Source organism: Pezoporus occidentalis, unplaced genomic scaffold (assembly GCF_034315485.1).
Source record: "Pezoporus occidentalis ecotype Australia unplaced genomic scaffold, CSIRO_AGI_Poc_V1 ctg226, whole genome shotgun sequence".
In the NCBI taxonomy this organism is placed as follows: Eukaryota; Metazoa; Chordata; class Aves; order Psittaciformes; family Psittacidae; genus Pezoporus; species Pezoporus occidentalis.
In genome coordinates, this window is record NW_026914138.1 from 606,732 (window position 1) to 634,406 (window position 27,675).

Sequence of the window (27,675 nt, forward strand, 5' to 3'; positions counted from 1 at the left end):
ACAAAGTGCCAAGGACCGGTGAGACTGATGGAAAGAGCAAACAATGACACAAGGAACTGTTTGGAGAAGGAGGGAGCAAACCCAATAAACAACCCCCAGACAAAGGGCAATGCTGTTGAGTGGATTAAACACCAAACTGGGAGGCTTTGGCCAGCTTTCAGCTCTCTTTCTAATGCAACGTGACCTTGAGCACATTACCCAGCGCTCCTGTTTGTTGAGAGTCAACAGGACTGAACAAAGTGTGCGCTTTACAACTGCTTTACCTGTAGGGACAGGCCAAGGGGAATGGCTTTAAGCTGCCAGAGGGGAGACTGAGATGAGCTCTTAGGCAGAAGCTTTTCCCTGTGAGGGTGATGGGACACTGGGGTGGGTTGAACGGAGAAGCTGTGGCTGCCCCATCCCTGGCAGTGCCCAAGGCCAGGTTGGACACAGGGGCTTGGAGCAAGCTGCTCCAGTGGAAGGGGTCCCTGGGTTGGAGCTGGGTGAGCTTTAAGGTCCCTTCATCCCAAACCATTCCTTGATTCCACGGTGGAGGAATATCAGCAAAGAGTGACTTTAACATCTGGTTCTCCAAGTGCCCATTCAAATCTTGTGTGCTCACTCGGCCCCGGGCTGGCAGTGTCACATTAGGAGCCATTTGCCCATGCTTCCTTTGGGCACACAGGAGCCTTGGCTGCACAGGGGATGTATTTCCCTGCACTGCTGAGGTGAGGGAACAGGAGTGAACAACCTCCTCCAGTGCATCCTGCTCTCAGCTGAATCCATAGGAACCACAGTCAGCTCCAGGGCTGGCACGGGGGCTGCTGCCAGCCCTTTTTCAGGCCCACATCCAATGCTGGGCCATCAGTTCTCCAATACTTCTCATTACACAAGAAATATTCACTGTGTTTTATTATCTCACTCTGGTGATTTCTTATTCTCTTTATCCTGCAGGGTTCTTGAAAGCAGAAATCCGAACATTTATAATGGCATACTGAAAGTACAGCTCAGGGAGAACTGCCTGCAAAAAGCTGCCACACTCATGGAAATGCTCCCAGAGCACATATGAGTAAGCTTTCCCATCCTCCGTGCACAACAAGAGCCAAGACACTGCAATCTCCTTCAGCTGCCACATGAGACATGTCCTGACCTTGGGGCCTACGGGAGATAACAGTAACAGTAGAAATGGAAATAAGAAACAGAGCTAGAAATGGAAATAGGAACAGGAATAAGAAATTGAAATAGAAATAGTAATTGCCATCATATTAATAATAACAAATAATTATAATAATAATAGTAATAATGATAACAAAAATAAGAATAAAAATAAGAAGAGGAAGAAGAGGAATAATAATAGGACAAAGAATAAGATGAAGATGATGAAGAAGAAGAAGAGGAGGAAGAAGAATAGGAAGAGGATGAACAAGAAGAGAAATGATATTAATAATAATAAGAAGATGAAGAAGAAGAAGACAAAGAAGAAGAAGAGTAAGAAGAAGAAGAATAGGAAGAGGAAGAAGAAGAAGAGGAATGATACAACTACTACTAATAATAAGACGAAGAAGAAGACAAAGAAGAAGACAAAGAAGAAGAGGAATGATATTAATAATAATTATAATAAGAAGATGAAGACGAAGAAGATGAAGAAGACAAAGAAGAAGAAAGGAGGAAGAGGAAGAGGAAGAGGAAGAGGAAGAGGAGGAGGAAGAACTGTCTCCACATGCTCCTCCTCACCTGAAGGAGAACCTGAATTCTTTTCTACCCAGCGCCCAAGGTACAGCTGAGCACTTCTGAGCTCCCTCAGTAGATGGCAATGCTGCACTGCTCATCCTCGGTCTGCTTTGTGGCTGCTGAGAAAGCCATTTCGAGGCCTAGGCATCCAATTCTCAGCTCATGAAGTATATTTAAAGGCTTCAACTTCTGCTCTAATGCACACCCAGGGAACTCCTTGGTAGGATGTACTCATCTCACGTTATCAGCAATGGGTTTTGATCATGCAGAAGCCAGACAAATGGTCTCAGTGGCAGATTTACACCGCAACAGAGAAAGGGAGAATATGCCGAGGATTTATGCTCTATCTCTGCAGTGAATCTCCATCTCCTGAATGAAAGATGGCATCAGTTCTGCTTTAAAGAAAGAAATCACGGAGCAAAATGTCAGAAGTTTAAGAAAACAGAAATGATGGGAGAATAGAGATCACCTTGTAAATGGCATTTGCAGCACCTCACCTGTGCAGGGATATCATTTCCCATGCAGCTTTACTGCCCTTGTTAGTGCAAGAAATATCTCCTTGTCCCTGGAGACAAAGCAGGCAGCACAACAGCACAGGGAAAGGCTGTGGACAAGCGCCAGCATCCTTCTGTGGGGAGGAGGCAAGGGCAGAACTCAGATGTGGAGGGACCACAACCTGTTGATACCCAGAGGGAGGTGAGATTGCCCCGTAACTGCCCAAAATCAGGGGGCAGATCAGTGCATTCCAGCCTTACAAATATCTCCATCCACTATGAACACTTATCATCACTCTTAGCATTACAGAAACGCTGATCTACATTGTGGACTATGCAAAGGCAGCTTCTCAGCACCCCATGAGACCCAGGGACATAAAGATTTCACCAGCTCAACCCAGTGAACACACACATATGGCTCATGGTGATGTAAAAACTCCTACAGGTAGCAGTAGAGGAGCTGGAATGAGGGCAGCTGTACCAAGGACAAGAGCAAGAGAATGGCCATCAGACACTGAAGAGCAGACCAAGACCTAGACTCTTATGTATTTCCCAGGGCCATATAATAATACCAGCCCAGTGATGAATCCAATCACTGCCCCCCATAAACACCCTCCAATGGGGCAGAGCAGATTTCCTTCACGGAGAAGAGGGATGAGCAGCCCCAGGGTAGGGTGTTTGGTCTGCTCAGAGCCAGGCAAGAGTTAAGGTGCTCAGAGAGAGAGATAAGCATTGATGAAAGGCTGGAGATCGGGTGCCTCTGTGCAGATAAATGCTCCTGCCTTTCTCCTGCCAGCCCACCCCACTGCCCTGCTCTGACGCAGAGGGAGCTGCGGGGCTGAATGGAGCTTGTTTGAGGTTCCAATTAAATCTCCATGGAAAAGGGACACTCATATCCTCTTCTGATAGACGGTAATCATAAACCCTCGGGGAGCTGCAGAGCACATCACCTCCTGCAGCAGCAGCCGGCTCCTCGCACCAACATGGGCTGCAGGGTAAGAGCCTTTTCCACACCAATAGGTTTGTGTTGGGAAGGGAACAGGGGCTTGAGAGGTAAGGGCTCCATTGGTCTACGTGTATTTATTGTCTATGCTTCCTTACTCCTTATTTCTCTCTATTAATTTATATATAGATCTCTTCTCTTGCATTAATTCTACTTGGTATTTACTGGTACCTGGAGGTACAGTGAGAAACAACCCCTGTTTCCCAACTTAGTGACTTGTGTGGCACTCGTACTTGATGACAGAGGGCCTGGAGCATTTGCTTTCCTGAATGAAAACACGATTAATCTCATTGCCTGGGATTTCAGGAAACCAGGGTTATTGGGAAGGGTGATACTTCGGACTTAGCTCCAGTCATTTGCCACTTAGTCTCTGAAGTGCCTAAGAGCTATAAGAGTGTAACTGGCTAATTGTTTGCTTTGTTTAGTGCAAGTTTCTGATTGATATTTGCAGCGTGGCCAAGCAAGCAATCTTCTCTCAGCCCTCTGAAGCGCTGATCTTAATCACACACATTAGGCTTTTAAGTCCTGTATCTTGCCATGCCATTTCAATTAGGTCAAATGAAAAGACATGTAAGGCAAATGAATTTCCTTGGAGACCAAATTTAATCTCCGAAGAACAAACATGGAATAGAAGATGTAGAGCTTACCACCGATAAGCTACCGGCTTGATCTGTGCTTTGAGTCTTTGGGAGAAGACTTAAATGATGCCTTGAAGCAGATACAAGATGTGTCGGGAGAATGGAAATGGGTTCGAACACACTCCATTTAAATGCAGGCTTGACAAACCCACTGCCTGATAGCAAAGCTGGTGGTCCCAGCTCCTCAGGAACAGCACCCAGATGCAAGACTTTGGGAGCTGCTTCCTCAATGGAGAAGCCAACAGCATCGGGAGGTTGTAACCTGGAGCCTTTTCTTCCAAGGTTATTGGAGACCTTCATCCCTGAGGACCAGGATCCAGCCCTGGCCATGCTGCCGGCTGCGGAGCACATGCCCTGGAGCTGGCTGGCAGCAGCGAGGGCATCCCGGAGGCTGGTGCTGGTGGTGGTGTTCGTGGCACTGCTGCTGGACAACATGCTGCTCACCGTCGTGGGTATGGCGCTGATGCTCGTCTCCGCTGGGCGCTGGGAGCCTTCAGGACCACCAATGTGTGGCCAGAACCATTCAGTCCTGGGTGCTGAGCCAGGAAATGGAGTCAGATCACTAATTCCTACCCTGTTTGCTTTTTCCAGTACCCATCGTCCCCACCTTCCTCTATGCAACAGAATATGAAGGCGCCAACAGCTCCACTGCCCCAGCTCAGACTGAAACAGCTCCTCCAGCCCTGAAAGCTCCTCCTTTCTCCTCCGTGTTCTCCTATTTTGACAACACCACGGTGACTGTCTTGGTCTCCACCAGTGCCGTGGAGCTGGTGAATGGGACGGAGAGCAGCATCCCACCAGAGCCCACTGCGAGCATCCCACCATCACCCAGCAGCTGCCCTGAGGGCGAGGAGTTCCTCGCCAAGGAAAACACCCGTGTGGGGCTGCTGTTTGCCTCCAAGGCTCTGGTACAGCTGATGGTGAACCCGGCTGTGGGTCTCCTGACCAACAGGTAGGGCAGAGACCTGGGTTTGTACCTTCAAGCTGATGAAATCGGCTTTAGCTGAGCTTAAAGGGCTGTGCTGCCCAGGTGCAGCCCCTGCAAGCGTGGGATTACAGAACTGGTGGGTAGAATAGCAAGGGGGGTACATGTGCATTAAACCAAGCATGGATTTTACCTATCCTAAAAGCCTACAAGTTGATATTACAACATAAGCCCCCTCAGATGAGGACAGATGCTATTTAATACCAGTAACCACCATATAAGCAATGATTCCCACCTTGCTATGGAAATAATGTTTTCTGCCCATGGTTTTTCTTTGCCTTTATCTCCATCAGACACATGTGGGCTGAGCCGGGCTCATGCCCATGTGTTCTGGGTGGGTTGATGAGTTGGCAAAACCAAGCCATGTCTCTGGGTGAGCTTTATGGGAGGACACTGGATGCTTCCTTGAACAGCCCTCATAGACACATCCACATGTTTAAGAGTTGATCTCCTGCCCACAGAGGCTGGGCAGCAAGGCCATATCTTGGGCTGGAATGAAGAACCCTCCCTGAGATGCCTCTTTTTCCCCTCTCTAGGATAGGATACCACATCCCCATGTTCATCGGGTTCGTCACCATGTTCCTCTCTACAGTCAGTGAGTATTGCCCTTCTCTCTGCCCTTCACACCCAGCAGCACAGGAGGGAACACACTGCTCTGTGCCTGCACCACTGTCCCCATGCAGGGGAAAGGAGTGACAGCAGAGCAAGGGGTCCCAGAAATGGGTGACAAGAAAGGACAAGCATCCCTCTGCCCCATCCAGCACCCAAACCGGTGCAAGCTGAGGCCGCTCCTACAGGGTTTTAATGCTCACTCCACAGCTCTGCCTGACCCACGTTTCCCCTTCCTCTGCAGTGTTTGCCTTCTCAGGCACCTACACCCTGCTGCTCATCGCCCGAGCCCTCCAAGGCGTCGGGTCATCGTTCTCATCAGTCGCAGGTACAAGTTTTAGCTACCCCTTAGCCTCTGCGTTGGCTCCTCTTGTCTGGGTTGTCATCATCTCAGGAATGATCAGCAGCACAGACACACCTTGAAGCCTTCTTTGGCTTCAAACCCATCCTCACTGCTCCTGCCTGGAGCAGACAGATCCCCCTCAAAACCCAGGCTGCTTTCAGAGGAGCCCCATCACTGTGGTACCAGCCATGCTCATGTGGCCTCTGCTCCCTCTGCTCCCAGGCTTGGGCATGCTGGCCAGCGTGTACACGGACGACTTCGAGAGGGGCAACGTGATGGGCATCGCTCTTGGAGGCTTGGCCTTGGGTGTGCTGAGTAAGGAAACCTTGCTCCCGATGGGGTTGATTTCAACAGCATCTCCAGAGCTTTGCTGGCCATCACCTGCATGGCTGTGCCCCTTCCCTGGCCTGTCCTCCTCCCTCCTTTGCTCATTCTCCATGGGCACTTCCCATGGGATCTGACACCTTCCCCTAACACCTGCTGGCTAGGTGGCAGGAGCCGAGCACTGCTGGGATGCTGGGATGCAGAGGGTGATGGGGATGGTGGCAGTGCTGCTGTGTGACAAACCTTTCTCTTGCAGTCGGGGCCCCCTTTGGCAGTGTGATGTATGAATTTGTGGGGAAGTCATCTCCCTTCCTGGTCCTGGCATTCTTTGCCCTGTTGGATGGAGGTGAGAAGCCAAGTGGTTAAATCCTACCCCCCCAAAAAACATGAAGAGATTTAAATGTGGATGCTACAGGGAGAATCTCCCAGGGCTTGTGTGAAGGAAGAGGCACATTAATACACAGGTGACAGCAGCAGAACTGGTTATTCTGTCACTGCTAAATCAGATGTTTTCTGCCACCAGATGGCTGACATAGCAATAGAGTAAGAAATAGTCCCCCAATTACTTAATAAATCCCCTGATTGCATTAATGGCTTGAATAGCACATAGAATGGTTTGGGTTGGAAAGGACCTTAAGATCATCCAGTTCCAACCCCCTGCCATGGGCAGGGACACCTCACTTTAGGCCATGCCACCCGAGGCTCTGTTTGGGAATAGCCCACCTGCAGCCTCTTCACCATGCCACAGAGGAATCAGGCTTTGCCAGCATAAATGGTGATCCTCAATCTTTCTCCCATAGCTGCTGCAGATGCCATGAGAGACAGCAGAAACATGCATTTTTAGTGGGAAGCATTAAGCTAATTCAATTATAGCCACAGTTACCATCCTTGCCTCGATGTAGTGCAAGAGACCTTTAATGAAGCATGTAAGAGCTCTTGGAAAATGAAGCGTAGGTGCACTACACGTGAAACTGCCTTTCTAAAGCCTATTTCTTTCCACATTGAACTCCTGCCATGCTCTAGTTGTGGCTCCCCAGCCTGGCAGAGACCATTGGCATAACTGGCTGCTCCATGGGTTGACAAAGCACTTCTGACATGATCCCTGTTAGGGACTTCTGCTGCTCTCTCCTATGGGAGCAGGGCTGGGAGCCACCTCTCCCCCTTCAGGGATGCTCCCAAACACAGTTGCTGTAACCCCATGGAGGTCTGTTGATGGAAGGGGTGGGGCTGAAGGAAAAGCAATAGGGAAATGTGGATTGGAGCGATGCTGCCTCCAGAAACATGCTAACATCCATGTTTGCTTCCCAGCTCTGCAGCTCTGCACACTGCAGCCCTCCAAGATCTCCCCTGAGGTGAGTCCATAGGTGAGCTGGTGATGTGAATGAAGTGGAGGGGAGCAAGCACCCATGAATTCCATGTATTCCATGTATTCCCCATGGGTACACATGCAGCTCTGAGCTTAACCCCCCTTTGCCATCCTGCAGAGCACCAAAGGCACACCAGTGCTCACCCTGCTGCGAGACCCCTACATCCTGGTTGCTGCAGGTAAAGCTGGGTATCAGCACACACTGTGCCCCTCGTGACTGAAGAAATCCCTTTGTGCTGCTTGAAACAGCAGCAGAAAGTGGCTAAAATAGAGCTTTTCTCCCCATCAGGAGCCCTCTGCTTCTCCAACATGGGGGTGGCCATGCTGGAGCCCACCTTGCCCATCTGGATGATGCAGACCATGTGCTCCCCAAAGTGGCAGCTAGGTAGGTGCTGTGCTTTGCAGCCTCCATCCTGCTTAATATCATTTACCTAGAACCAGTCCTGCTTTGGCACTGCGAGGTGGCTTGGATAATATCTTCTATCATCCTACAAGAGAAGAAAACATATGCCCTCCCCCACATGGAATGAGTGATCCCAGGCTGCGTGTTGCTCCAATTGCAGCTGGAAATGTCCTTAGTGGTAGCTCTACAATGTGCTTTTCTCTATTACTGGAAAAATGGTCTGGAATCAGACTTCCCACAAGAGCAATAATGGTGGAAGAAAGGCTGTTCCATGCACGGGAAGCCTGTCCAATCCTGTCTTCTGCAGGGCAGATAATGGTATCGTGCTGGGCTGAAATCATGGCAGGCAGATGGGTTTTGCAGAGGCAGCTCAGAGTGAAACAAGGCCATTTAGAGAGTCGCAGGCAGGACAGGCTGGTGCGTGCTAATTACCAGCTGCCTAGAAAATGGGATACAGAGATAACGTTGTGTTTGCTATAGAAATAAGAACTAATTGTTATCAAACCCAATTGGCTGAGGAATGACACAGGGGGTGCCTCGGGCTGCACTCAGAGCCTAGATTGAATTGCTCCCTGGGAGCAGGAGGGCTGAGAGAGCTTCTAATCGAGTTATCCTCTAGGCAGGCAGGAGCATCCATCCTGATAAGTGCCTGTGATGCTTCTTAAGAACCAGGGATTGGGCAAGGATGGATGAGGGCAGAGCAGGATCCCAGAGATACTGAGAGTGGGGAGAAGGGACAGCAGAGCTGCCTGGTAACCACAGATGTCACAGACTGAGAGGGCTGCCCCTGTCACCACTGAGCCCAAAGGGAAGCTTTGAGATGACTTAGCAGTACCCAGAGGTCAGCAGACAGCAAAGAAAACCCCATATACATTCACTGGAGTTTGAGGTAGCAGAGATTTGAGAGCAGTTTGGACTGAGACACAGCCCAACTGCACTTCACCCACCTCATGAACTCAAGGGGCTTCTTTATTTGGGTGCTGCAATTCAATTCCCTCCTGTTATGTTGGAGAAAAACAACCAGAAGAGCTTGGAGTAAATCTGCAGGATTAACTGTGTGCTGTAGCTGCTAAAGGGAGGCAAGGAGATGAAACATAAATCATGTGTTTCAATGAGGAAGTTGTCTCGGTGAAATGGAGCTGATCAGGTTTATTTATAGTGGCAGGGAGAGTATATTAAAAACAAACAAGTGGTAAATCAGCAAACAGTGCAAATATTGAGCTCTGACTGCATCATGATCCCCCAGCTTTTTACTTAAGCACTTTTTTAATTCTGCTTTCTTTAGTAAATGAAAAGCAGAAAACAAGAGGAAATGGGGAAGAAGAAGAAACCACGACAAGAGAGGATGAGCTTATTAAAGCAGTGGGGATAAGAGTCCTGCCCTTAGCTCCTGTTTGTGGGTGAAGCACTGCACCTCTGCGTGCCTCAGTTTCCCCCCCTCACCATCAAAAGCAAATGCATTCTTTATGCCTCTTTCTTCATAGAGGGACCCCCACCCTTCTACAGGGCACAGAGTGATGGGAAAGGGAGCAATGGCAGTGGAGGACATAGGAAAGCACCACTGCAGGGACTGGCTCCCATAGGGATTGCCTTGTCTCCCCACGACATTCCCCAAACAAGAGAGGCAGTTAATGAAGGGTTTTGCACATCCCCTGTATTCACTTGGGGATAACACTCTGGATTATCCTTTGTCTCTCTCAGGGATGGCATTCCTCCCTGCCAGTGTATCCTACCTCATCGGTACCAACCTCTTTGGGATTCTGGCTAACAGAATAGGCCGGTAAGTGGGACGTCAGAGATTTCAGCTCAGCCCAAGCCTGTGCTTTCAGCACGAATCGTGCTCACGGAGCTGTGCACACTGAGAACATCTCCTTCTCCTAACTGAGACCTCGTTGCAGGTGGCTGTGCTCCCTGATCGGCATGGCTGTGGTGGGAATCAGTCTCCTTTGTGTAAGTAAGATGATTCTGAGACCCTTCTGCAAGAAGAGTCAGCAGGGGCAGCGTGGGCAATGGTGCTGGCATAGGGTTACACACCTGGCAGATGCTCAGGGGTTGCACTGTGTTACACCTCACACAGCTCTCCTGCCCTCATCCTTTCTCTCTCCTCCCAAAGGTACCTCTGGCCAAGACAATTTACGGGCTGATTGCCCCAAACAGCGGGCTTGGCTTTGCCATAGGTAAGCTGCTGTGGGCAGGCTGTGTGACACGGCTCAAACACAGCTCTCACCACTCGGAGGGGGCGAGGGCTGATCAGGTCCTTCTTGCTTTGGGCAGGCATGGTGGACTCCTCAATGATGCCCATCATGGGCTACCTCGTGGACCTTCGCCACACCTCCATCTACGGCAACGTCTATGCCATAGCTGATGTCGCCTTCTGCATGGGCTTTGCGATTGGTACGGAGGAACTCTTCCTCACAGGATGAGATGCTTACTCAGTGTGTATCTCCTCCCTTTCCTCCACCCAGCTGACTCAGTGTGTATCTCCTCCCTTTCCTCCACCCAGCGTTCACTGCAAGCAACCAGCACAGAATCCACAACCCAGTCACCGTAGACCCACAGAAACCCTCTGAACTGGACAAGCACCTTTTGCTCTCTGTCATCCTAAGTCCTTTTTGGTTATAAACTTGCAGGCCCATCCACAGGCGGTGCGATCGCACGTGCTATCGGCTTCCCTTGGCTGATGGTCATCATTGGTGTCATCAACATTGCCTACGCTCCTCTGTGCTGGTACCTGCGTAACCCCCCCGCGAAAGAGGAGAAGATTGTGAGTTTAAGTACATTTAATTCTTGTTAACTACTTAGATTAATCCCCAGTGTTACTGAACCATGATTTCTCTTCTCCTTTACCCAGGCAATCTTAAGCCAGGAGTGCCCCATGCAAACCAAAAGCTACACAGCCCAGAAAACCCTGCGTGATTTCCCTCTCACAGACGACAGCGATGTGGAGGCAGAACATGCGGAATAGCACACGCAAGGATGCTTGCCGTGTATTGAAGCTAATATTACGGTTATAGAACATGGATCTATCAGTACCCACGAATAACCCTGTCTCCCCCAAGGCTTCTGGACACAAGCTGTGTCACTGACCTGTTCTCTTAGCCAAGCAACCCAGAGCAGGGAGCAGAGACTTGGGATTCGGAGGCTCTATTTGATTAGTTAAGCTACTCAATTGCTCTGTGACTTGTAGGCAAGCTGACCCAAACCCAACACATCTCATCTGTACAACAAAAGTTATGAAGAGGAGGAGAATCCTATCACCCTGTCCTCCAGAGTAATGTTGTCTCAGGCACAGCGTGTCAATAGTATTGACATCTCCTCTTGATGAGTGCAGTGGTATTTGTTAATGCCTTTAAATAGAATCCCAGACTCGTCTGGGTTGGAAGGGAGCTTAAAGCTCATCCAGCTCCAACCCCTGCCATGGGCAGGGACCCCTTCCACTAGAGCAGCTTGCTCCAAGCCCCTGTGTCCAACCTGGCCTTGAGCACTGCCAGGGATGGGGCAGCCACAGCTTCTCTGGGCACCCTTGTGCCAGCGCCTCAGCACCCTCACAGGGAAGAGCTTCTGACCAAGAGCTCATCTCAGTCTCCCCTCTGGTAGGTTAAAGCCATTCCCCTTGTCCTGTCCCTACAAGCCCTTGTCCAAAGCCCCTCAATAAAGATGTCACTGTGCTGCTAATGTGCTCCTTGCTTCTTTGAAGACAGTTAAACAAATGCTCATTGTATCTCGCTATAGCTTCATATGTTGTGCTACTGATGTGTAACTTACAGCTGCTTGTGTGTCCTTTCCAACATGCATCCAATTAATTATATGAAGTAATTCAGGTAGAAATGAGGCTGGAAAGAGTTTTAGCCTCTCAGACACATACTCAGCCAGCAAAGCTGGTTGAATCACTTGTGATTATAAGCGACTAATAGAGGGGTTTTAAAACCCCTGTCTCTCAGCTGAGATGGGGCAATAGGCTGTGCTTGGGATCCAACCCATTGCAAGGAGAAGTACAATAGGTTTAATTACCCTGCTGCAATTTCCTGGTCACAGGTTTAGAAATGGAGTGCTGCACTGTTAACAATGGAGTTTAATGGTCTGTAGAAGTATGTTCTAGTAAGCTAATTCTGTATCTGAGAAATTCCAATGATGTTCCCTTTTCCAGCAACACCTCAACCTCGCAACTTGTCTTCCCCCAGTTCTGTAAGCTCATTTCAGCCTGGAATGAGCACTTGTGTCACGCACAGCCACTCCACTAGCCAGAAAGAACAGCAGCACAAGGCAGATGCATTTGCCAGCAGGGAAACAGGAGGGTAACAGCAACCCATCAACATTTGGTACCTTATGACTCATTACCCAAGGGCACAAATGGCTGTTGCAGTGTGTAGCGTCCCACATCCATGCTGAGTTGCTCTGGAAGCCCTCCAGCTGCCAGCACCGGGATAACACCGGATCCTTAAGCCCTGCATGGGATCAGAGGCACAGCTCTTCGCTGCTCCATCCGCCACCTCTAGGGCGAATGAATTCATTGAATTAATGAATCATAAACCAATTAATTAATTAATCCAAACAACACTAATGCGAGTGAAACGTTTTTACCCACCCTGCTGAAAACCCCTCATTTCAATGGGGAGTGCAGCAGGAGCGACAGGAACAGACACAAAGCTCCTATCGCGACCTGTCCCGACAGCATCCCAGGTCCGTGGACCACTGATAACCCCCACCTTGCGCCCGCATGACGTCATCACACCCAGGCCACGCCCCTTCCGCCTTGTTCTCGCGAGAGTTCATCTGGCCCCGCCCCTTCCGCCTATGGCGGCGCGGAGCGCGGCAGCACCGGCACCACTGGCACCATGCACTCGGACGACGTGAGTCCGCCGGTTGATTCGGTCCGGTCCGGTCCCCGCCCCGCCCACCACCCGCTCCGCAGCCAATCAGCACCCGCCTCACCGCTGAGTCGGTTGCATCCGGCTGGGACGTAACCCCCCCCCCCCCCAAAGCACCACGTGGCGGGGAGGCTCCCCCCCGGTCCCCAACCGGGGCGTGTTATGGGGAGGGTGTAAATGGGAAGGGGGCAGCACACGTCACCCCTCCCCTCGGTTCTTGCTCCTCAATGGGGTGCAGAGAACCCCAACAATTATGGGTGCCCCCCTCCTTAGAGCCTCACGGGGGTGCTGCAGGAGCCAGGCCCTGGGTCAGTGGTGTCGGGGTGTGACAGCCGCTGTTTGTGCTCGCAGGTTGTCTGGGACATGCTGGGGAACAGGCAGTTCTGCTCCTACAAGATCACGTGAGTTTTTGGGGGACAGGGTAGGTTGAGCCAAGGGGTTCTGCTCTGCATGGGGTGCTTCGGGGGGAGAGGAGCAGGAGGGACAAAGCTGGGTGCCTCTCTGCCATAGCATCACAGAATGGTTTGGGTTGGAAAGGACCTTAAGATCATCCAGTTCCAACCCCCTGCCATGGGCAAGGATGCCTCACATTAGACCGTGTCACCCAAGTCTCTTGTCTTTGACACTGGCAGGGATGGAGCATTTACCACTGTTCCCAAAGGTGAGGGTGCTGGGATGCTCCCACCCTTCCCCTTTATTCTCCCTTCTCATCTTTGCAGGACAAAAACCCAGAACTTCTGCCGCAATGAGTACAACCTGACGGGGCTGTGCAACCGCTCCTCCTGCCCGCTGGCCAACAGCCAGTATGCCACCATCAGAGAGGAGAAAGGTGAGAGGGCAATACTGTCTGCCCCATGGCACCCGGGCCCCCAGCACACTTCTGCTGTCCAGGCTGCATTGTGTCTCTGCCAGCATCACATTGCTCTCTTCTCCAGGTCGGTGTTACCTGTACATGAAGACAATAGAGCGGGCGGCTTTTCCTCGTCGCCTATGGGAGAGGGTGAGTTAACGGGAGTGGGTTGTGTACCAAGAGGCAGCTGAAGGCAGGGAGCGATGGGCCAGATACATCCCCACATCCTTGCCACTCCATAGCCCAACTCTTTCCCCATGCCAGGTCCTGCTCAACAAGAACTATGAGAAAGCACTGCAGGAGATCGATGAGAACCTCATCTACTGGCCGCGGTTCATCCGACACAAGTGCAAGCAGCGCTTCACTAAGATCACCCAGTACCTCATCCGCATCAGGAAGCTGACACTCAAGCGACAGTAAGTGACAGGACTAAGAGTGATCATGGTGTGATTTGTGGAGCTGCTGCCTGTCCCCTGGGTCTCTGTCTCTCCCCACTGCACTTGGCTTTTCTGAGGCTTTGCCATGCTCATACAGGAACCTGGCTAAAGTGGATTTAACTGCAGCATAGTCCAAGTCCACTTAACCTAGCCACACTTCTAATGATGTAAATGCTGGTTGTTGGCCTTAATGACCATTTACTCATCTGCTACGAAAGAGGTGGACAGATGCACTAACTAGCACTTGATGTTCCTTGTAGGAGGAAGCTTGTTCCTCTACGCAGGAAGATTGAAAGGCGGGAGAAGAGAAGAGAGGTAAAGCCACTTTTTCATCATCTCGTGTCTGTTGCTTTTGTTCCACACATCAGACAACTGACACAGCTCCTCTCTGCTCCATTAGGAGAAAGCCCTGGTTGCTGCTCAGCTGGATAATGCCATTGAGAAGGAATTACTGGAAAGGCTGAAGCAGGATACGGTAAGGATCAGCAGCTCCGACTGCCTGCTGGCCTGCAGGGAGGAACACAGTCCTTGGTGTGGAAGGGAAGTGCCACCTGTATGGGAGGGGTGGCAGATGACAGTACGCTGCCCTGCTTAAGTGGCTTTGTAACAGGAGGACTTGCTTCCCCTCAAACCAGAGCCACCCATCTTCTGTACAGGAGCACGTCCTTCAGAACTAGGGAAGGGGCTGAACCCCACACTCACCCGAGTTTGACACAGGCCCTTTAGATGACCCTGCCACCCATGGCTGAGTTCCTCCTGTGACTTACAGAAAATCCACATATTCCTTTTCAGTATGGAGACATTTACAACTTCCCCATCCATGCCTTTGACAAAGCTCTGCAGGAGCAAGATGCAGAAAGTGAGAGCGAGTCCGATGCAGAGAGGGAAGAAGATGACGAGGTAATGCTTTGAGCCACAGCACCACAGCCAGTCCTTCCCTGAGCTGGTGCAGCACCACCAGCTCACCGACAAGCCGGGCACTGGAGTGTGAATGTTGGGGTGAAAGGAAGAAATTAAGAGAGGTGAACTAAGAAAAGCGTGTGTACAAGTGGTGGCCTTGACGGCTCTTCTGTTGCTAGTCACGACGCTGCACTGTGCTCAGCATGGAGGCATTAGCTTCGGACTTTGTGTCTTGCAGGACATGGATAAAAGAGAGTTTGTGGAAGGAGATGACAGTGACCTCAGTGACTTTGAGGTAAGTGAAGCACCAGCTATAAAGTGTCAGGGCTAAGCTGTTTGAAATGAACCTCCTCCCTCTTGGTGTCTCTGGTGATGGGATAATCAGATTTGTGGAACATAATGATACAATCAGAGTGTGCTGGATCCACTACATCCCAGCTCCTCTGGCGAGACAGCTGGGAGCCAGGATTAGAAAATGGAATTGGATACCCAATTGTGCAGAAAGGAGGTTTAGTTACACAGCATGCTTTGATGTCACTCATCTTGCTTTCTCAGGACATGGATAAGTTAGAGACAAGTAGTGAAGAGGAGCAGGAAGTGGAGCAAGAAGTAGAGAAGAAAGGCTCTCACTCCAAATCTAAAGGGAAAACTCCCCTGAAAGGACCAGCCAGAAGAAAACGTCCCTACATTGAAATAGAGTATGAAAAAGAAACAGAGCCAGCCAGCAAAACAAAAGCAGCCTGACTCCTTCAACCTGCACTTTGTACTGAATGACAGGACCCCTTCATCTGCCACCAGAACTCCTTCCAGCTTTTGCCACTCTGCAGGACCCTTCATAATTGCTCCTTATACTCCAGACTAATACTTTTCTTTATGAAAAGAAGGGTTTCGGACCTGACCTCAGGCAGTTGCAGCCAGTTTGTGCTTACATGAAGCAGTTTTAAGAAAGAAGATTTGACCTTCTCTGCAACTAGACAAGGCTCAGCTTGAACTGTGCGCTCCAGGAAGGAACCTGGGCTGGGGGCACTGCTGCCTTGTTCTAAAGCTGTAGGTAGGTGAGCACACAAGTGTGCCTTCTTTGGGAGAGGTTATGGGGCTGACAGGGGTGGGAGGAGCAAGACAGCAACTTGAAATAAATAAAGAGTTTACTGTCCAAAAAGGGGGTGAGCACTGATTACACCTCGCGTGTTCTCTCGCACTTTTCTGATGCATTCCCGCACGCGGTTCTCCTCACAGCTGCTGTACACACCTTCCAGCAGGTCCTGAAACGAGAGCAGCATCAGTTCCTAGTGCTGTGGTACACTCAGGTTTATGCTGTTATCAACCCTGTCCCAGCTATCTGTTGGCAGTGAGTTATGCAGAGCATATACAGATCAATTCACTTATCAATCAAGACAAGCGTTAGTTGCGGTGGGTGGAAATTGATGCTTTCACTACACTGTTGGGCTGAGCAAGGAGGTGGGAACTCTTGCATGGTGCTGCCCCTTGTAAGGTATCAGAGATGAAGCAGTCCTGGGTCCCCAGCTCACCTTCACTTGCCCTTCAGAAGAGCGATCCAGCAGGATGAGGCACTCAGTGGCCCCTTGGAGCAAGGCAGCTTTTACTGGCTCTGGTGTTGAACCCTGGTCAGTGTGCACATCCCAGAGCATCTTCAGCAGGGCTTTCAGGAGCACAGGGAGTCTGCATGGCATTCTGCAAAGGGAAACAGCAATTCCACCTTATTCCAAATCCTCTTTCCAAGCCAGGGGAAAGCATTGCCTTGCCCTGGCAGTTCCTGGGTACCTCAGGCAGGAACTGCTAGCTGCCTTTACGTGTGGAGAAGGAACTGCAGGACAACTGCTTCAGCAGTGAGGTTGAAGAAGCTGCTTCGCTCAATGTGCCCACCAGAGGGAGGACAGACACAGGCCCTGAACACAAAAGGTAGCCCTGGGATGGAGTATCAAGGGGCAGCCCAATTCACAGCACAGGCCTTACTCTGCCATAGCTGCCATACACAGATTTAGTTTTCAGCCAAGTTGATGCTTTTAGAACAGGCAGAAAACAGATCAAAAAGAGGACCCAGCTTAGTTTTTCAGTGAGGTCATGCCAGTGATTTCTCCCTGTGACAGATTCTCCCTTCAGGTATCAGGGCCTTTTCCTCAAGCAACAGAAACTTTGGCTCTGAAAGGGTGACAGCATTCAGGACGTATCCTCTGTAGTGTCTTTCACGCCTAGACAGGTACCTGGGCCAAGCGTGCTCTATGGTGCACTGCAGTGTCTCCAGTATTCCCAGTCGGGCTTCTTCCTCAGGGCCATCAGAGACTTCCAGATACCCCAGGATAACTCGCTCCAGCCTCTTCAGGTGCCGTGCTGTCTGGATGCCAAGGCTGCCAACATGAATAAGAACACACTGAGCAGGGAGATGAATACCAAGGGCAAAGCAGGGCCCTGCAGGGCTGTGGGGCTGCTCTCACCTCTGCACAAAGGCAGGCAGGGCCCTGGCGTAGACCCGCCGCAGCGCAAGGCGATGCTCTGCCTCCATGTGGGTCAGAACCAGCTGCAGCACCTCATCGCAGTGAGCGGTTGGTCTGCCCTGCTTCTGCTGCCGCTGGGCTCTCTCCAGGACTGGCAGCAAGTCCAGCAGGCACAGCAGCACTGCCTAAACCAGTGAGAGACAGTAAACGTGGGCAATCCTGCTGATGTCCCTTCCAAAACACCAGGAAGCCCCAACCCCACTGACCACCCACAGCTCCTGCAGTTCACCTGACAAGACACAACTACTTCTTCTACCCATTCCCAGCCTTATTCAGCAAGGCTGCCACTTGGAAGTGGACAGGAGGCAAGAGGTATTCCCTCTACTTTGGTATTTCCCTGAGAGCTACTGAGTTACTTTGTCTCTTAGCCACAGGTATCAGCTATTAACAGCCTGACTGGACTGTCTGCAAGCAAACAGATTCTGCCTCCTCATGCCTTAAGCTGGCTGACCCTCATGGGGCTGATGCACAGTACTACAAGGCAGATTACAACAAAGTTCTGCTGCCCTACCTGGATGAGAGTGGCCTCTCGTGAATAAAGGTGGTTGTAAAGGGCATGGTACACAACCTGAGCCCTGTTGAACTGGCACAGATCAGCACCTGGCTGCAACAACAGAGAACAAAAGGTTATTCCTGTGCATCACATTCAGCACCCAGTTAAGCCTTGCACATGCTGTGCCTTAGGAACACTGCCCCCTTACCACGTTCAGAACGATGTGATGCAGGCAGCGCACACCCAGGAGTTTGTTGTCCTCCCGGTAGTCGTCTGAGATGAGCAGTGCTGGCGGGAGGACCCGCTCCAGGTAATGGCTGAGCCAGGGCCGGGTGACATGAGGCAGAGTCCAGGAGAACACGTGCTTCGTGGCAGGGTTCCGCTTCCAGGTGTCTCTGGGAATACAAACTTCAGCTCAGCAAATGCTGGGGTTAATGAATGCACCCTGCTTACACATTTAGGCCTCTTGGCTGACAGTAAGCTCTGATTCCCCCCCCGCTTTCAATCACTAGGTGTTTGTAAAGCTCTAGCCCCATATTCTTCATCCGGTGTCTTGTAATACCTCAGCCATAGAGATTCCCAAAAGCTTCCAGTATTTCCTACAGAGACCAGGCAAACATGCCTTTGCCCCCCATCACAGCCCTCCCCTTCCTACTCACTTGGTTAACTCCTGTTTCAAGAGCCCCATCACCGCCGCAAACCTTCCCTCCTCATCTTCGCTCTTCCCCCGAAGGAATTCAGCCACAGACCCACACCCTGCGGCCTGCACCAGCGACTCCAGCAGCTCCCGTGCCACCGACCGAGACCTCCCGTTTGTCCAGGGCCTCTCCACGATATGCGTTGCTGCGAAGATGTAGACAGGCCCCATCACACAGCGCAGGATGGGGCCCACCACGGGGGCACCCAGAGATTCCTGCGCCTTGGCCGCTTCCAGCTTCACCAGGAGGTGCAGGAGCACTGCCCCGACATCCGCTGCTCTCTCAGCTGCAGCCGCGCACGCACCGTCCTTCCAGGGCACATCCGCAGCCTCTTGCTCCTGCTCCGGGGGCGCTCCGTACCGGCTCAACGCCAGCACCAACTCACCCAGCGTGGCGGGGCGCAGGTCCCCGAAGAGCCACCGGCAGTCGGCAGCCTCCATAAGCGCACGCAGGTCTCGGACCGCGCCGGCTTTGGGGGCACCGCCGGACAGGAGCTGCCCGAGCTGGAGCAGGACCTGCTCGGCCGGGGGAACAGCGGGGGGCGGCTGCGGCCCGTCCTGCCTCAGCGCTTGCACTAGGCCGCTGAGCTCCATAGCGTGACCCGCACCCCAAGGCCGCTTCCGGCACCTCAGAGACGCTTCCCGCACCCCAGGGTGAGCTTTTAAAGGCCCCTTTAAGCACCGGGCACCGGCACAGAGACCCCCCCAGCCGCCGCCGAGCCCCTCTGGAGAGCCGGCTCCAGCCACTGTCGCAAACTCCGACTCTTTGCCGTAAAGGTGGTGCGGATGGAGGCGTGGCGACGTGTGTATAAATTAGCATAGATTATGAATCGTAGATAAGCGGTTAAAAGTGAGGAGGCGCAGCGGGGATAAAGGGTGAAAGGAGGATGATGAGGGTGGAAATAGTGGTGAGAAGGGAGATCCATTTATAAACAGGGGAACATATTTTGGGACTCTTCCCTCGCCCTCACCTAGGAGTGAGAGGCTCTGCGGTGGGGCTGAGCGCGTCGGCGCGGTTCCCGATCCTTCCGGTTCATAGCAAATGATGAATGGGATCGGCACGCGGCTGCGTGACGTGTGCGCCCTGGCGTTACGACGTGGCACAGTTCCCATCTGAGCTCCCGGGGGGGTCAGCGACGTCACTGATGGCGTCATTACGTTTTTAAGCACTTAAAAGTCCCGAAATGCGGGTGGGTTCCGAACAACGTCGGTCGGTTTTGGGTCCATTTTAGTCGACTTTGAGCAAATTCGCTTTCACTCGAGCGCTCAGAAACTGAGAAATCACCCATTTAATCTCTTTTCACACCAAAATGTGTTCCCCCCACCCCCCATTGGGACCCTATCGGGATCAGGTACAAAAATACTCTATGCAGCAAACGGGGGGTGTCCGTACACCCCCCCCCCCCCCCCCCCCAAACCAAACCAGCGCCCTGCGGGTTGCAATTCCCAGCTCCCGAATCCTTCGGGACCTGAACTGGGCGATGCCGCCTGTGGGTGATGCAACCCCGCGGTCCAGCAGGGATGCGGATGGCAGGGAGCGGAGCGGCTCACACCAGCTCATCCAGGAGGGTGCCGATGCCGGCGCGGGGCTGTGCGGGACCTGCCATGGGCTTGTTGCACATGGGGCAGACGCAGCGGACCTCCAGCCACTTCACCAGGCACCTGCGGGGCAGGAACGCAGAGGGATGGGATTCCAGCGGCAGGGAAAGCCCCGCATCCCCGCGTCGCTGTGCTCACCTCCTGTGGAAGGCGTGCTGGCACGGCAGCACCCCCAGCTCCTCCTTCACCTTAAAGTCTTCCAGGCAGACGGCGCAGGTCTGCTGTGGGAGGCGAGACAAGGGTGAGGGTGGGTGCGAACACACGGCCCTGCTCCTATCCGTAATGCTGTGGCTGGGGAAATCCCGCTATTCCCGGGTATTTCCAGCTCCCAAAATACCCCCAGGGAGGGGGTTTCCCTCCCCGTTCCCAGCCATCCTCATCTCGCTTTGCTTGTGAGTTGCCTTTGAGCCCATGGAGCAGACGGGATGTGCCCCAGAGCATCATCCCCATTACCCCCAACTCCATCCCATTCCAGAGGCGGAACCACTCACCCCGTGCACATTCAACCTCCGGGCATCACCTTTCAAAACCACCTGAGGAAGGAAAGGAGGCAGAGGATTTAATATCCAAAGGGATTTTGCCCGGGCCACAGCATGTCCCATCACACCGTTTTTGAATGCACCCAGCTGCGATGAGCAGCATCAGCCCCTGCTGCATCCCCACCTGCCTGCATCCACCACCCATCCCGCCCCAGATCACTGCGGGTATGTGCAGTATACATATTTCCTGTATAGAAACAACCAGCCTCTTTACCTCCTTGTACCCGAACCGCTCACTCTGCGCCTGGTGCCGCAGTTTGCTGCAGAGGGGGAGAAAAAGACGCTGTGAGCTTTACAGCATCCCCAAGGGTCGCATCAGTTGGGTTTAAAACATGACAACAGCGCAGCCAAAACCACACCGGAGGCACCCGAAATCAGGGGAGCGCACCCTTCCCAACCGGGAGTTGGGGATAAGCAGCTCTGAGGCTGTGTTTGTGCCATTGGAGCAGCCCATGGTCATGTCCCAGGTGGCTTGTGCCACCTCCAGAGGAGGCAGGAATGGGCAGTGGGGAGCGATAAGAGCCCTGATTGTTTGCCTTAGGAAGTCGTTCATGGTGCAGGAAGCGCTGTATTTCCAGTGCTGTATTTCCAGCTCCCAGACCCACTGTGACCTTGGCCAGGGGAAAATCACCCTGCAGAGAAATGGAGCAAGATGTGGGCACAAGGAGACTGCTTGCAATAGTGCTTCTCTTCCAAATGAGGCACTGAGATGTGCTTCCACGATCCCCCAAAATGGCCGAGAGATGCACAGGGCATCAGCAGAGCATGAGCATCCCATAGGGAATGACTGAGCCACCCGAGCCCTGCAGAAACACCAGCTGCTGCCTCGGCTCTGGGTTTATAAATAGCCCTCCCTGTAATGTACAGACACATCCTCCCTTGTGCAGCCCTGCTCCTTCCCTGCCCGACACAATGCATCCCTCCGTGTGCTCCCCTTCCTGCGTTTCCTGCCATGCTCCAGCCATAGGGAACACCAGGGACCACGAGCACAGCCCTGCTCTTCAGGGCACATCCTTATGGCGAGTTATGGAGGGGATATGGGAAAGGGCTGGGGGTAGCACAGGGATGCAGCCCTGCTGCTTCAGGCCCTGGCTCACCTGATGAAGTAGCAGCAGAAGATGAGGCTGAGCACGAAGACAAAGATGCCAGTGCCGAAAATGACCATGTAGATGTTCAGTGGGAGGTCCTGGAATGTGATGGGAGGCATCGTGCAGGGTTTACTGGGAGAAATCAGCCCCAGACTGCAGGAGCACCCTTTGGGGGGAAGAGTCAGAGTTTAGGATGGAGGAAGGGGGAAAAGAAGTGAAAAGGAGCTGCTATGAGAACAGAGCAAGCCTGGGCTGGCTCCATCCCCTCTGGAGCTTGCAAAGTGGGCAGCAACCAACACCAGCACAGTCTTGAGGGCTGTGAGTTGATGTCCTCAGGAGGAGCAGCAGCCCCTTAGAGCAGCTCAGCATCACCCAGCAATGATAATGCGGTCACCCCAGAGGGGAAAGGCACAGGGACCCTCAACCCTTGGCACTGCCAGGAGCTGGTGCAAAGTCAGCCCTTTTATGCCCCAAAACCACGCTGACCCCACAAGAGCCGGAGCTTTGATTTCCCATCAGATCCTTCTCAGACAGGACTTTAAAGGCGAGCAGCCCCCGGCCCCATCTGTGCTCCACGGAGCATCTCCCCCTGCCCCTTCCGCTCGGCGCCATCCCATCAAGCAGCTCCTCCAGGAACACTTGTGGCTTTAATTACGGGCCGCCTGCTTCCCATGAGGCTGGAATTCGCTCTGTCCCATGGAGACAGGAAGAGAGCAGGCGGCAGAAACCTCTGCACAAGCACTGAGATCCCAGGCTTGGTCTGCCTGGTTTTCTCCCTGCACTGTGGGCTCCATTGCCTGGAACACCTGGATAGCAAGGGGAGCCCGAGCAGGGCAGGCAGGCAGCAGCAATGGGGTGAGATCCTGCCCCGGGACACTTTCATTCCCTGCTATTCCCAGGTGTCTACTTCGAATTCACAAGTTCCATTGATGCAATGGCCAAAGGCTCCGGGAGACAATTCATCTACAGGGCAAGAAAGGGAGGATTTGTTTGTCAAGTCCTTCTGCTCCTGAGACCTCCAGGTGCAGGAAAAGACAATGGGAAAATTGGTGGGTTTTGTTTTTTTTTTCATTTCCTTGCTGGAAATGATGGAGAAATGCTCTGAAAAAAAAAGAAGTGTTCAGCTCTGAAAGCAGCACTGAGCAGCTAAATAAGGTAATGCTGGTGGTGGGACACAGGCTGCAGAGCAGCTGTGGATGGACAGAGGAAGCCTCATGAGAACAGTGGGAGAATCAGCACCACAGAGAGCAGGGGAAGGCTGGGATGGGCATCCCAGAGGGTTTCCAGGAGAAGTACTCAATGGGCTGGGAATCAGGATCCCAGATTGGTTTGGGTTGAAGGGACCTTAAAGCTCATCCAGCTGCAACCCCTGCCACGGCCAGGGACAACTTCCACTGGAGCAGCTTGCTCCAAGCCCCTGTGTCCAACCTGGCCTTGAGCACTGCCAGGGATGGGGCAGCCACAGCTTCCCTGGGCACCCTGTGCCAGCGCCTCAGCACCCTCACAGGGAAGAGCTTCTGCCTAAGAGCTCATCTCAGTCTCCCCTCTGGTAGGTTAAAGCCATTCCCCTTGGCCTGTCCCTACAGGCCCTTGTCCAAAGCCCGTCTCCAGCTTTCCTGCAGCCCCTTTAGGCACTGGAGCTGCTCTATGGTCTCCCCCTAAGGAGCCTTCTCTTCCCCAGGCTGAACAACCCCAATGTTCTCAGCCCTTGGAGCATCAGGAGAGCCCCATGGGAGCCAAACCCTATCAATCCCATGCTAACCCCCCCCTCCCAGCACATCCCTCTGTGCTTTGTGCTCGTCTTAAGGGGCTCAACCCCCAGCATCCAAACTCCTGAACATCACACCCAGACTTCGCCCCTCAACACAGGCTCTTCCCCATCCCATGGGGCAGAAAACTCCCAACCCCATAAGCCGCTTACCGAGCACTGCTCCGGGTTGGATGCCCGAATTCCCTATGGGTGGCAAGGGCTGTGTGTAAAAGCCCCATGGGTGCTGAGAGAGCAGAAAACCGAGGTGGAACACGAGATGCTGTAACTCTGGTGCCGAAGGAAGCAGAGGAGCCGGTCTAACACGTCCCTGCCAGCCGCAACACAGCTGGCAAGGCTAAGTTTAGACTCACCAGCTTAGCAAGGGTCATTCCTGCTCAGCAGAACTCATGAGCTCCAGGCTGTGGTGCCGAAGAATTCCATGGCAATGCCCTGTCCTGGTGGAGGAGCAGCCATCGGCTCAGCCGGGATGGGAAGGACAAGCCCTGGAGCAGCGGGTCCCAGCGAGGCAATGGAGCCTTCCCAAAAGCCAGGTCCTCCCAGCCCCTTCCCCTCTTGCTTCTCCCCATGAGGGCTCCCCGACACAGCTGAGCCATGGTTTCCATTAGCACAAAGCCCTTTGCCTGACAGAGGCGTTGGTATTTTTAGTTCAAGGGGAATGGATCCAATCTGGCTTTAACCAACACGAAATGAAGACCTGATGGGCGCCAGACCCAAACCGGAACAACCCATTTCTTAACTTGGGTTAGTTTAAGTAGTCTTAAGTCTAGTTAATAGCTTAACTCTGCTAGTTTTGTACCTGACACTGTAAGACAGCAGGCTGGAGCAATTATTTAGTAGGAAAATGAGACAACAGGGATCATAGGCATCTATGAAAGCACCTACAGACCAGTGCTGACTTTGCGCACTCTTCTCACTACAAGAAGATGGTTCATTTTACCGTGTTCTTCATGTGAGCTGCAAACCCTCCCCTTCCTAAGCAGGAGCAGCAAAGATGCAGTTTGACCTGTTGGGGCTGTCGGTTGCACCTCTCCTCCTCCAGCCCACACAGCCAGATTGAAGTGCTGAGCTGCCCTAAATGCCCTGCTGCAAGCTGTGGTGAGGACACACAGTGCTGCTGGTTGAGCTGGTTGATGGGGGGAACCCCAGCCCTGCTCCCCAAACCCCTGACCATCATAACCCCATTAATGGCACCCTCATGCTCCAGTGATGCTGCACGGTTTGGTCCTCTGGATACAGCAGTTCTGTGTTTTACATGAGGACAGACACAAGTTTCCACCCAATGTGTGCAGGCACTGAGGTTTTGCTGAGCTGAGCTTCTCCCTCGCCCCGATCCTTGTTCAGTGAAACAAATGGAAAACTCAGCAGGTCATTAAATCAAACCATTCTTTCCCCTCCCACACAAAAGCTGTGGGCTTTGCATCAGAAAAACTGAGCACAGCTCCCAAACCGTTTCTGCTGTGATCACAGAATCACAGCATCCCAGACTGGTTTGGGTTGGAAAGGACCTTAAAGCTCATCCAGCTCCAACCCCTGCCACAGCCAGGGACCCCTTCCCCTAGAGCAGCTTGCTCCAAGCCCCTGTGTCCAACCTGGCCTTGAACACTGCCAGGGATGGGGCAGCCACAGCTTCTCTGGGCACCCTGTGCCAGCACCTCAGCACCCTCACAGGGAAGAGCTTCTGCCTAAGAGCTCATCTCAGTCTCCCCTCTGGCAGCTTAAAGCCATTCCCCTTGGCCTGTCCCTACAGGCCTTTGTCCGAAGCCCCTCTCCAGGTTTCTTGTAGCAACAGGAGGAGAACTCATGATGCAGAAGAGGAGCTGACATGCCCAGGCCACATGGCACATGCTGTCTGTTCAGATAACTCTGAATACACCTATTTAGGTGGAAAATGAGACTTCTAACCTGGCTTTCAGACTTATTCCCACTAGTTCTGCAGCACCCCAGACACCGTTTTGCTGGACTTTGCTGACCTCAGCATTTGTGAGCTCAGGGCTGAAAGCCAAGAGGTACAAGTCAGATGCCCATGGTCAGGCTCCCAAACCCATATCCCAGCCTTTGAACAAGGGTGGGCTCTGTTCTTGGTGCTCCCCAAAGCCCCTGCCTTGGGAAGCCAGCGAAAGCTGTTGCTGCTCAGAGCCTCTAAAAGCCGAGTCTCTTTTATTTAGGACGTTCCTTTAACACAACCAAGTTACATCTTCAGCTGGAGAGTGTTCACTCACACCCTGCTCAACAGAACCCCCCCATTTACCACATATCCAGGGCAGGGAGTTGCAATGCGATGATCTTTAAGGTCCCTTTCAACCCAAACCATTCCGTTATCGTTATCCTATGTCCAGAACTCATTGCCTGCAGCACCGGTGGCTTCTCATCCCCCAAGCTGCCCAAGAACCCACAAGGGATGCGTTACAGGAGAGGAAGCCACTGCTTGCGTTATATTTAGCTTCAAAGGCTGTAACCCTTTCACAAATTAAAATCACCCAGCCTTTGCTGCTGGGGCAGGGCTTTGATGCTGGAATTCCCAGCGCAGCTTCCCCACTCCTTAGCCATAAAAATCAACCGCTTCTCCTTCCAACCGAACCCCCCTCACATGTGCAAACTCAGTTCCACGTTCCTGAGAATTCCTTACAGCCAACACCAGAGCTGGGGCCTCGCCTGGGGTCCGTTACAACAAGTTTATTCCCCATCTGCGGACACATGGAAGAGGTTTTGTTGGTTGCAGCAAGGCAAATTCATTCAGGAATTGGCCTCATTCCTAGGAACGGGGCAGGAGCCGCTGCTCTGGAAGCAGAAGCGCTCCCTGGTGCGTTCCTGCATGGAACTGGGGCTCCGAGGAAGGGCAGGGAGGGGGAAAAGGGGGATATTCCCCCCCATCGCCCCGCAGCAGGAGGGCGGGGAGCGGGTCCCCATCGTACCCCAAACCCCTCCCGCCCCTCCGCGGCCCCGCTCTCACCGTTGCAGCCGGGAGCCGCTCCGCCGTGCGCGGCGCGGGGCCATGGCCATAGCCGGGAACGGGACTGGGAATGGGAACGGGAGCGGCCCCAAACCCCGCCCCGAGCCCCCGGGGCCGCCCCCGGGGCCGCCCCAGCCGAAGGAGCAGCGGCGAGCGCCGGGCGGTTGGAGATGGGAGTGATGGGAGACACGGGGTGATCCCAGGCTGGATGGAGCAGCCCTGAGGAGGAGGAGGAGGAGTTGGGGGTGTTGAGGAGAAGCTCGCCATGACCCGGCTTCAGCGTGTGCTTGAGCTCCTGGTGTCTTGCGCAGGAGATGGCTTTGGACACGCTCAGCATCTTCATCCGGACTGTGCGCCCTGCGGGTGATGGGGGACCACGAGGGGCCGTGAAATGGCCCCATGAGCCCTGTGTCAGGGACAGCAGCATCGCAGGGGCTGTGTCCTCCTCCTCCTCCAACAGCTCTGAGGATGGTCCCTGCTGATTGTCCTCCCCAAATCGGGGTGCTTTCCCCCGCTGCACTGCGGTGTCCCTGGGCACCGCAGGCACACAGCAAGGTGCAGCACGCCGCGGGCTCCGGCGGTGGTTGTGCTCTCTAGATGAGTTTGCTGATCCTCCATACACGACCTCCCCTCATGCTCAGAGCCTCCCTGATCCCAGCTTTGTCCAACAACAGCCCCGCTCCGCATTCAGAGCCCCGTTTGCAGCAAGCTGCACAAAGGGAGCTCTGCGGCAGCAAGGAGCACAAAGCAAAGCTGTAAAACCACAACAGGAGGCATTTCACAGCCCCAGGCCTTGTCAAGCTGCAATCATCCCCTGCCGAAGCTTCTGGCGTGTCCAACAGTCCCAGCAGTGCCCCGTGCTGGCACAGGTGTGACCAGCCCCTATGTGTTGTGTTGCTCAATACAAGTTCCTCCTTGCTCAGTGTCTGCAGCCCTTGCTCAGGGTAACTCAGGGTAACCTCAGCCCTGCTGCCAGCAACTGATCTGATCCGGGTGATGCTGTGCTCTGAGCACGCTGGGGCACCTTATAAGTCCCCATCCCAGGAGCTTATCCAGTGCTCCAAGCAGAGGGGCTCAGTCTGCGTGGCCATCGGG

General features: G+C 53.0%; 4 protein-coding genes and 1 non-coding gene across 12 annotated transcripts; 3 read left to right on the plus strand and 2 right to left on the minus strand.

The window, feature by feature from the left end:
* Positions 1–1,660: 1,660 nt before the first annotated feature.
* SLC18A1 (solute carrier family 18 member A1) lies at positions 1,661–11,184 on the plus strand. 5 transcript variants are annotated; one of them, XM_062620981.1, is made up of 16 exons: positions 1,661–3,257; positions 4,128–4,297; positions 4,437–4,797; positions 5,367–5,425; positions 5,684–5,767; positions 6,005–6,097; positions 6,363–6,452; positions 7,415–7,458; positions 7,591–7,651; positions 7,762–7,857; positions 9,577–9,655; positions 9,774–9,825; positions 9,989–10,052; positions 10,150–10,269; positions 10,506–10,639; positions 10,727–11,184. In XM_062620981.1, exons 2-16 carry the CDS (start codon positions 4,174–4,176, stop codon positions 10,838–10,840), a joined length of 1,575 nt encoding a protein of 524 aa, XP_062476965.1. In that variant the 5' UTR covers positions 1,661–3,257; positions 4,128–4,173; the 3' UTR covers positions 10,841–11,184. The 5 variants fall into 5 exon arrangements, with proteins under 5 accessions (XP_062476965.1, XP_062476964.1, XP_062476967.1 ...); XM_062620980.1 differs by having other exon boundaries at positions 1,662–3,199; XM_062620983.1 differs by lacking the exon at positions 6,005–6,097 and having other exon boundaries at positions 1,662–3,199.
* Positions 11,185–12,698: 1,514 nt separating this feature from the next.
* MAK16 (MAK16 homolog) lies at positions 12,699–16,109 on the plus strand. 2 transcript variants are annotated; one of them, XM_062620994.1, is made up of 10 exons: positions 12,699–12,725; positions 13,095–13,144; positions 13,463–13,572; positions 13,679–13,743; positions 13,858–14,009; positions 14,291–14,345; positions 14,431–14,505; positions 14,823–14,936; positions 15,172–15,225; positions 15,486–16,109. In XM_062620994.1, the coding sequence occupies exons 1-10, from the start codon at positions 12,711–12,713 to the stop codon at positions 15,672–15,674; spliced, it is 879 nt and encodes a 292-aa protein (XP_062476978.1). In that variant the 5' UTR covers positions 12,699–12,710; the 3' UTR covers positions 15,675–16,109. The 2 variants fall into 2 exon arrangements, with proteins under 2 accessions (XP_062476978.1, XP_062476979.1); XM_062620995.1 differs by having other exon boundaries at positions 14,823–14,930; positions 15,169–15,225.
* TTI2 (TELO2 interacting protein 2) lies at positions 13,898–19,296 on the minus strand. The gene is made up of 8 exons (XM_062620985.1): positions 18,596–19,296; positions 18,145–18,331; positions 17,955–18,047; positions 17,384–17,568; positions 17,153–17,296; positions 16,460–16,622; positions 16,111–16,192; positions 13,898–14,537 (listed from the first exon to the last, which is right to left on the minus strand). The coding sequence occupies exons 1-8, from the start codon at positions 19,225–19,227 to the stop codon at positions 14,479–14,481; spliced, it is 1,545 nt and encodes a 514-aa protein (XP_062476969.1). The 5' UTR covers positions 19,228–19,296; the 3' UTR covers positions 13,898–14,478.
* A 359-nt stretch (positions 19,297–19,655) lies between these two features.
* Positions 19,656–19,752, plus strand: LOC134164874 (small nucleolar RNA U13). The gene has a single exon (XR_009965299.1). It is a non-coding gene; the product is annotated as a small nucleolar RNA U13 (small nucleolar RNA).
* Positions 19,753–20,150: 398 nt separating this feature from the next.
* On the minus strand, positions 20,151–26,710 carry RNF122 (ring finger protein 122). Of its 3 annotated transcripts, none has more exons than XM_062621000.1 (6): positions 26,581–26,710; positions 21,869–22,025; positions 20,986–21,031; positions 20,724–20,765; positions 20,371–20,453; positions 20,151–20,295 (listed from the first exon to the last, which is right to left on the minus strand). In XM_062621000.1, the coding sequence occupies exons 2-6, from the start codon at positions 21,976–21,978 to the stop codon at positions 20,181–20,183; spliced, it is 396 nt and encodes a 131-aa protein (XP_062476984.1). In that variant the 5' UTR covers positions 21,979–22,025; positions 26,581–26,710; the 3' UTR covers positions 20,151–20,180. The 3 variants fall into 3 exon arrangements, with proteins under 3 accessions (XP_062476984.1, XP_062476983.1, XP_062476982.1); XM_062620999.1 differs by lacking the exon at positions 26,581–26,710 and adding an exon at positions 23,781–24,172 and having other exon boundaries at positions 20,371–20,450; XM_062620998.1 differs by lacking the exon at positions 26,581–26,710 and adding an exon at positions 23,781–24,163.
* Between the last annotated feature and the right edge of the window lie 965 nt (positions 26,711–27,675).